Genomic DNA, 9,039 nt, shown 5'->3' on the forward strand with positions numbered 1-9,039 from the left:
TACTACTTAATACTACTACTACTACGAGTACAAGTACTACTACTACAAGTACTACTATTACTACTACTACTACGAGTACAAGTACTACTACTTAATACTACTACGACTACTTAATACTACTACTACAAGTACAAATACTACTACTACTACAAGTACTACTATTACTACTACTACTACGAGTACAAGTACTACTATTACTACTACTGCTACGAGTACAAGTACTACTACTTACTACTACTACTACAAGTACTTGCTACTACTGAAAGTCCTACTACTATACTACTACTAGGTGCTGCGCGCACGTCACCAATTCTTGTATGCTGTAGATGGCAGGGCGTAACATCATCCGTGAGTGGTCCGGTCCGCATAGTGACATGCTGTGATGGCGTACACTGCAACGTATAACAAGTTAACAACCTCTGAGCAGTCGAGCCCTTAGTTATCTGTCAACGAATGCATCGCCATGCCCGTTCAGTTTCTAAGTGGGTTGAAAAGATGATGATAAGAACATGTCGGAACTGTATAAAATGTTGATCCGATCTCATTTTCTTTCTGCAGACATTCACCGGTTTGGCTTTATTGCATTCCTGTTGGGTTCCAATGTCTACATGTTCTTATCCTGCCTCCTGAACTGGCAGGTAAATTCAACTCTAAGTTGTATGTATTTTGATGTTCTCATTAGATGGATTGGTATTGACACCCGTGTCAATCCTCCATATTGAGAAGCTTTGTGCTTCTTCAGTGCTAATGATCCAACACATTGTGTCTGTGGCAGATGCCACAGGCGCGTTGCCAGGTTTGCTTCAAGATGGCCATGTTTGTGCTGCATGCAGTGTTTACGGTGCTCGTGGCATACAGCGACTCTCTGGCGAGTGGTGAGTCTTCGTAACTTGATCTCTTTCAATGTCTTGAGCCAAGTGAATAACCTTGGCTTGGGTATGTTGGACACATTCTCTATACTGATGTGATTAGATGTACAGTGGAAGCTCTCAAGTGTGCTGTGATGCCCCTTGACTTCCAAGTAGGCTTTCACTTCAACACACATTTCACTGCTTCCAATGACAAACGAGGCAAAAAAGCAGAAAAAATAAACAAGCATGTGATTCATTCGGTCCAAATATTGACGCTGTGTCTTCTTCTGTCGTCAGCCTACAACATGTTCTCCCTCATGGAAGTATTTCTGGTGGGGGCAAATGTTCCATGCTACATCCTACGGAGAGTTGAGCGGAACAGTTGTTTTTGGGTGGGAAGATAACAACTCAGGAAACTCCACACCAGGACCGAACCCGCAGGTGGGTGGCAACCCCCCACCAGGACCGGACCCGCAGGTGGGTGGCAACACTCCACCAGGACCGGACCCGCAGGTGGGTGGCAACATCCCACCAGGACCGGACCCGCAGGTGGGTGGCAAACCATCACCAGGACCGGATCCGCAGGAGTGTGGCAGCACCCCAGCAGGACCGAACCGACGAGTGCAACCTGGGAGTTTTCTGAGAAACCGCAAAAGAAAAGATCAGTAGGTACCTTAATGTAGCAGAGTAAAAGTTTCTTCTTAACTCTTTGACTGCCATAAACGTTATAAAACGTTTAGCATAAACCTAGGGAAGGGCGCCGAGGACGTTAAAAGACGTCCCCTATGTTTTGTTTTTTTTATTATGAAAACGGGTGCAGGAAAGCCTTGGGCAGCTGTGCTGAAAATATCAGGCAGATCAGGTAAGTTTAATGACTCGTTTTGGCCTCTAGATGGCAGCGATGACTCTCCTTGCACTTTGGGTGTGCCGCCCACCGTGGGCGTCGGTATAAAAGGTGAGGCGGAGCTAGAGTGGAGTGGAGAGGTAGATGGAGAAAGCAAAAAACATGGAGGACAAGCAAGCAAAAATGACGACCGGTGGCAAGCAGCTCACGCTTGATCGGTATTTTCAAAAAGAAACCTGTGCTAAATTGAATGTTGGTGGCGATGATGATGATGATGGCGACAACGAGGTTGACGCCGAAGTTGCGGCTTTGACGCGACGTCTTCGGCCACGTCTTAAAGCGACGCCGGTTAGCGGTGCTAACGCTGGAAAACGTGGTGCACGTCCAAGTACTTCTGCAAACGCGGACGTTGATTCGGACGACGAAGAGTACCCCGAGTCGGATGGCTATTCTTCGGAGGAGTGGGTACAGTCTGATCTTCGCGAAAGTGATTCGGACAGCATTTCCTCCGCAGAAGAGTGTGACGGTAAGCGCAAACTTGCTATGAGATACTTTTCCGGCACGCTGCTAGCACCTCGTGTAACGTGAATGTACAATTCATAGATCGTGGATCGTGCTCACAGCCACAACCTACAGTTTCCACGACAAAGAGAGGTATAAAAAACGTGTTTTCAATACACTGCAACAACAAAAGAAAACGGTCTTTCGATATGATTGTAATTGTATATATTTATTTCAGCTGCAGCTCGTCGGGCTCAAGGTGACGCGTCTCACCGTGAGCAGAATAAAGGTAAAAAAAAAATGATTCTCCAACTCAGCACGAGTAAAATATTTGATGGTAAATGTCTTCTATAATTTACAGAATGTGCATCAACCAGCGAATCCAAGAAAAAAGGTAAACATATATATTTATATATATATATTGCTTCACACTGATCTAAAATAAATATTATGATATTGAAATGTATATTTGCAGATCCCAAAAGTTCTGGCTGGCATGAAACAGGCTGGCAGCCAAACACATTCCTGTTTACTGAAACTCCAGGACCAAGGGGTGCCGCAGCAGAGCTAAACTCAACCCTGCCAGCTGACTTCCTGCAACTATTCCTCACAAACGAACTTCTCCAGCACATTGCAGATCAAACAAATTTATATGCACGGCAATCCATGCAGAAGCAGACTGAAAGTCTGCCACACTGCAGGAGTCGTGCTTGGAAGCCAGTGTCTGTAAGTGAATTGAAAACATTTTTTGCACTCCAATTTCTTACTGGGTATATAAAAAAGCCCAGTATAGAAATGTATTGGACTCAAGATGAAATTGAAACCACACCATTTTTTAGTCGCGCGATGCCTCGAAACCGCTTCCAGCTTATCTGGAGTTACCTACATTTTAACAATAATGAGAGACATAGTTCAGATGACAAATTATTTAAAATCCGCCCTGTGTTCAACCATATTGTAAATAAATTTAAAGAACTGTTCCAACCCGGTAGGAATGTATGTATTGATGAGGGAATGATGAATTTTCAGGGCCGTCTATCGTTTAAAGTTTACAACCCCCAAAAACCAATCAAATATGGAATTAAGTCATACATCCTGTGTGACTCCCAAACAGGATATTGTTTTAATATGCAACCTTATGTTGGTACTAGTTGTTCTCTGCCGGATACCGTGTTTAATTTGCTAGATCGTCTGCCAGGAAATGGGTACACGCTCTTTATGGACAATTTTTATAATTCAATTGGGTTGTGTGAACGTCTCCTGGCAGCACGTACAAATGTTTGTGGTACAATGAGAAAAAATAGGGGTGAACCAAATGAGATCACTTCTCTTACAAACACTGGCCTTGGGGTGGGGGGGAAATTGGTGAGACACAACACAAATGTGTTGGTTGTGGCATGGCAGGACAAGCGTTTGTTGAGGATGGTGACTACTTTTCACAAAGATGAAATGCGGACAGTTGATGTGTGGCGGAAGGCACTAAAAAAAAAGAGTGCCTTTCCCGAAACCTGTGTGTGTTCTGGACTACAATTCCACGATGAATGGCGTGGATAAGATGGACCAAAACATTTCTTATCACCCATTCACGAGGAAGACATTGAAATGGCACAAAAAATTTGTTGCCTATCTGTTTCAAATATGTTTGTTCAATGCCTTCATCTTGTACAAAGCTAAACATCCTGGCAAATGTCAGCATTTTTTGGAGTTCATCCAGCAGGTGGTGAGAGGGTGGCTCTTACCACAGGACCAGGAGGAGGACATTGCAACAAACATACAAACAGAAGGACATGAGGAAGCCAGACAGAACACCAGGTCACCATATACCGATCCTGAAAGTCGACTTGATGGCAACATGGCAAAACACATACTGCAGTATATACCTGCTACCCCCCGGAAAAAAAAGCCAGCAAGAAAGTGTAGGGTCTGCACTCGAAGGGGCATTCGCAGCGAAACAAATCTGTGGTGCAAATCCTGCTGCGTCCCCTTGCACCCAGGGCAATGTTACACTATATACCACACCAAAAAAAAACTTGTGTAGTTGAAACATCCACAGAATTGTAAATAGAAACACATGCACACACCACACATGTACAGTTGCACAGTTGCACACGTTTGTTGTATTACACTGTTGAATGTTGAATGTAAATAAACTGTTATTTTGCTATCAAAAAACACTTTTTCATTCTTGGTGGTAGTGTTTTATAGAAGTAAAGCACTATTTAGGTGTTTGTGGCATCATTCATGGACAAAAAGAAGTGTAAAATTCACTAGAATGCATGAAATAATATCGTTTCACTAAAAGCTTGATTTCTCCATATTTTGGTCCAAAACAGGCGAAATTGGGTCAAACTAACCATTTTCTATTGTTGATTACTAAAGAACGGAATAAGGTAGAAACAAACTTTTTTATCTGATGAAAGATGAAAGTCCAATCTTTCATTTGGTAGTACGTGTGTTTCCATAGTCCAAACAGAACATTTTCTGTGGACCTTGAAAGATCAGTCAAAATGCTTAAATCGGCTGGCACTGGCGGCATCCCTTTTCTGAAAACGTCTGGCAGTCAAAGAGTTAACATTCTTTAACCAATTACAAATAAAAACGAGACGAGTGCAACCTGGGAGTTTTCTGAGAAACCGCAAAAGAAAAGATCAGTAGGTACCTTAATGTAGCAGAGTAAAAGTTTCTTCTTAACATTCTTTAACCAATTACAAATAAAAAGAATGCTGCTTCACAACTACTCACAATTACAATTTAGATTGAAAGTTACTGATATTGATGGTAGCAGCAAACGTTGCCATGCCGTGACTTGTAGAGATCTGAAAGGGAAAAAGGACATGGATGAAAACCCCCTCCACCAGTCAACCCTCTACGACAACAAAACACTGTCAGTGGGGAAAAAAGGGCTGGTAAAAGCTGAAGCGTTGACTCAAAGTCTTGGTCACTCTCATCAGTTTTGTCACGAAATGGTGCGCGTAGGAGAGGGTGGACCCGAAGGCGAGGAGACACATCAGGGAGACAGAAATTGTTGAACTAAAGGAAAACGTTTATTGGAACAAGTGGGGACGGGTGAGATGACAGGGAGAGAGACAGGTCGCCATGACTGGACAGAGAGAGGTGGGCTGACTTGGCAAAACTTGGGAAGCTTGGCTGGACGTTGAGAACTTTGCAGGACCGTGGAGAACTTAACTGTGACAAAGACGACTAGACTAAGATGTAGACATCCGATTGATCCGATCTCATTTTCTTTCTGCAGACATTCACCGGTTTGGCTTTATTGCATTCCTGTTGGGTTCCAATGTCTACATGTTCCTATCCTGCCTCCTGACCTGGCAGGTAAATTCAACTCAAGTTGTATGTATTTTGATGTTCTCATTAGATGGATTGGTATTGACACCCGTGTCAATCCTCCATATTGAGAAGCTTTGTGCTTCTTCAGTGCTAATGATCCAACACATTGTGTCTGTGGCAGATGCCACAGGCGCGTTGCCAGGTTTGCTTCAAGATGGCCATGTTTGCGCTGCATGCAGTGTTTACGGTGCTCGTGGCATACAGCGACTCTCTGGCGAGTGGTGAGTCTTCGTAACTTGATCTCTTTCAATGTCTTGAGCCAAGTGAATAACCTTGGCTTGGGTATGTTGGACACATTCTCTATACTGATGTGATTAGATGTACAGTGGAAGCTCTAAAGTGTGCTGTGATGCCCCTTGACTTCCAAGTAGGCTTTCACTTCAACACACATTTCACTGCTTCCAATGACAAACGAGGCAAAAAAGCAGAAAAAATAAATAAGCATGTGATTCATTCGGTCCAAATATTGACGCTGTGTCTTCTTCTGTCGTCAGCCTACAACATGTTCTCCTACATGAAAAGATATCTGGTGGGGGCAAATGTTCTCTTCCACTCTACATCCTACATAGAGTTGACCGGGACAGTTGTTTTTGGGTGGGAAGAGAAGAACTCAGGACCGGACCCGCAGGTGGGTGGCAGCACCCCACCAGGACTGGACCCGCAGGAGGGTGGCAGCACCCCACCAGGAACGGACCCGCAGGAAGGTGGCAGCACCCCACCAGGAACGGACCCGCAGGAGGGTGGCAGCACCCCAGCAGGATCGAACCGACGAGTGCAACCTATGCGTAGTGTGAGAAACCGCAAAAAAAAAGATCAGTAGGTACCTGAATGTAGGCCTTCGGTCTCTTCGACAGAATTGGTGACAGCCAGGTGGCCTACAACCAGGTGGCCGACATTATGCGCGCTCTGGGCCAGAACCCCACCAACAAGGACGTGGTCCACATTATGGGCAACCCCAGCGCCGAAGGTAAGACCCCCGCCGCTCCAACCAACGGCCGTGCGTACTCAATGTCCCCTTGCCCTTGGCTTTGCCCGCAGAGATGGCCAACAAGAGGATCAACTTCGACGGCTTCCTGCCCATGCTGAAGCAGGTGGACGCCATGCCCAAGGGCACCTACGACGACTACGTTGAGGGTCTGCGCGTCTTCGACAAGGAGAGCAACGGCACCGTCATGGGCGCCGAGCTGCGCATCGTGCTGTCCACCCTGGGTGAGTTCCGCCTCCAAGCAGCACAAAAACACCGAAATAGCCAGCAGCGTTTGTGACGTGGACGGCGTCGGCCAACAGGAGAGAAGATGAGCGAGCCCGAGATTGATGCCCTCATGGCCGGCCAGGAGGACGATAACGGCAGTGTGCACTATGAGGGTACGTTACCAACAACGTTGACAAGGCGCCGTATTACCTCGTCATTCTTTTTCTTGGACTCAAGCTGGCCTCCGTGTTCTTTTTGCAGCTTTCGTCAAGCACATCATGTCGGTGTAAGCAGCAAGCGCAAGCAGGAGCGTGTTCAGGACATCGGACACTGTTAGGAAGACCAACAAGAAAAGACAAGGACTTTGTTTAAGGGATGTTGAAGCGAACCCAACTTGTTTATTTTGTTTTCCTTTCCGTTTCAACCCTCCTCTCTCGGAAAAAAATCCCCTTTCCATTGTAGACCACATCACTCGCATCCCACCGGGGGCGCGTCTCCACTCGCCGCATGAGGTGAGGAAACGGGGGATCAGGGGTGACCGCTCATCAAGTGAGGGCCGATCCCTCCCTTCCCACCGCCACCTCATTCAGTCGAGCCATCACTGGCCCAGCAGCGCCAAAGGTCCTGGAGAACGGCAGTGGACTGACCGCCAAAGTCTCCCAGCTCCCTCAAAACCGTTATTTATTTTCACTCTGTTCACTGCAGAATAAACGTTTCCAAAGTACATCCCAGCTCGGTCTGTTTTTCATCTTTCGTTGGCGCTTTCAGAGCAAGAAATAAGTTGCAACGCATGCATCAGCAGCATGTTATCAATCAATAGTCCTCGAGTGACGTCGTTTCGACTTGACGGCACCCGCGACTCGTCAATTCCTCATAGTTGTCGCGCCCTTTTAACGTTATTTTAAGTTGTGTTGTTGTTGTTGTTAGCTCCAGCAACGGACGTTCAGCGAGCAGGTGTGTTGAACTTTGAATTAGCTCCACCCTGCCATCCGTCAGCAATGAATATCCACGCGCAAACACCAAATATGGGTTTCGGGTTGCGCAAATCAAATTTTTATAAATGACTGTACAAAGCATTTTGAAAATGTAAAGGTGCGGGGAAATCCGACTTATGTCGAAATTCGGGTTGCGTCGCCAGCGTAGGAACGGAACTCTGCAGTAACTTGAGGACTCCCGACTCTATACAGCATGAGTGGCTTAATTATGGTGAATATTGTGGGAAAAGTTCACAGCATTTTATTATATCGTGAAATATTTCACTCCGTGTGTACTGAATGTATAGAATACTGCCTCGGAGTTTCACTTTTTGATATGAACTCAAATAGTTTGAGCTTCCTCTCGTATTCCATGATCTGCACCTGTACCTTAAATGTGGTTGACTTAAAGCGACTGAAATGTCAATCAACGTGAATTTGGGCCACTCTGGGGCTTTTGAAGTTGTGAAAACATACATATAGTACCTGTGTGCTCCAAATGCGTTGGATGACTTGAAATGACGTGAAGACTAAATACAGAGGAAAAGTTATCATGTTCCCATGTGTCACTAAAAGACAAACAGATGTCAAAGGCAGACGGTGAAGAAAGTGTGGTACACGTAACACTGGCTCTTATAGTGGTATGTGAAAAAAAAATCACTGAATTAAATACGTACATCCATTTAAAATACAAATAGAGTACGCTACAAATATGAAAATGAATGGAAATATCTTGTAAACTAATGCAAAGAAAATGAAGGGAAATATAAATGAAGTTCTTCTGAGTAAAAGTGCATGGCATTATAATAACTAAAATGATTAAAAAAAATATTACAAATATTTAATCAATTTTGTCATTCTTTACGCTAAGCTATTCATTCGCAAACAACATTTTCCCAAATCCTCTACGAGATTTGTGTCTTTCCTTCAGGAATCAAAATTAATATTCAACTCTATCAAATTAATCAACCGTAAGAAAAGCAATAAGCTTCTTCTTAAGTTGTTGTTGTTTCCCCCGATGAAGCTTCCGTTGTATAATATCCAGAAATGGTTGACCTGTTTTACTATGAATGTTTATTTTCTTATTTGACTTTTTGTACTGATTGTATTTTAAATAATCAGATATGTTAGAAAACTCTGCAAAGAAATGTTTCAAAAATGTTGTAAAATCGTTTTTTTTCTTGTTTTATTTTTTATTTCTTTTGAATGAAATGGCCGAGCAAAACGTATTATTTGGCATCTTTGAACAGGTTAAGACAATTTTATTTGATGAACCTTCTTATTATTTGACCATTTTTTTGCATTCCTTGATCCAAATTCTGTATCTTG

General features: G+C 44.1%; 1 protein-coding gene and 1 long non-coding RNA gene across 2 annotated transcripts; both read left to right on the forward strand.

Moving 5' to 3' along the window:
- Nucleotides 1-1,130: 1,130 nt before the first annotated feature.
- On the forward strand, nucleotides 1,131-4,362 carry LOC147180133 (uncharacterized). Its single transcript, XR_015093974.1, has 4 exons — nucleotides 1,131-2,349; nucleotides 2,435-2,485; nucleotides 2,558-2,590; nucleotides 2,672-4,362. It is a non-coding gene; the product is annotated as an uncharacterized LOC147180133 (long non-coding RNA).
- A 2,020-nt stretch (nucleotides 4,363-6,382) lies between these two features.
- Nucleotides 6,383-7,467, forward strand: LOC147180134 (myosin light chain 3, skeletal muscle isoform-like). Its single transcript, XM_086068724.1, has 4 exons — nucleotides 6,383-6,511; nucleotides 6,583-6,753; nucleotides 6,832-6,909; nucleotides 6,998-7,467. Exons 1-4 carry the CDS (start codon nucleotides 6,442-6,444, stop codon nucleotides 7,024-7,026), a joined length of 348 nt encoding a protein of 115 aa, XP_085924850.1. The 5' UTR covers nucleotides 6,383-6,441; the 3' UTR covers nucleotides 7,027-7,467.
- Nucleotides 7,468-9,039: the final 1,572 nt, after the last annotated feature.

This window comes from Leptonotus elevatus, chromosome 2 (assembly GCF_054856555.1).
Source record: "Leptonotus elevatus isolate MCC_2025b chromosome 2, RoL_Lele_1.0, whole genome shotgun sequence".
Taxonomy (NCBI): domain Eukaryota; kingdom Metazoa; phylum Chordata; class Actinopteri; order Syngnathiformes; family Syngnathidae; genus Leptonotus; species Leptonotus elevatus.

Excerpts from the sequence above, each read along its gene's own strand:
- LOC147180134 (XM_086068724.1), top strand. The coding sequence starts at position 6,442 with ATGCGCGCTCTGGGCCAGAACCCCACCAACAAGGACGTGGTCCACATT. Across the intron at positions 6,512-6,582 it reads GGGCAACCCCAGCGCCGAAG|AGATGGCCAACAAGAGGATC; the intron begins GTAAGACCCCCG and ends CTTTGCCCGCAG. Across the intron at positions 6,910-6,997 it reads CGGCAGTGTGCACTATGAGG|CTTTCGTCAAGCACATCATG; the intron begins GTACGTTACCAA and ends TTCTTTTTGCAG.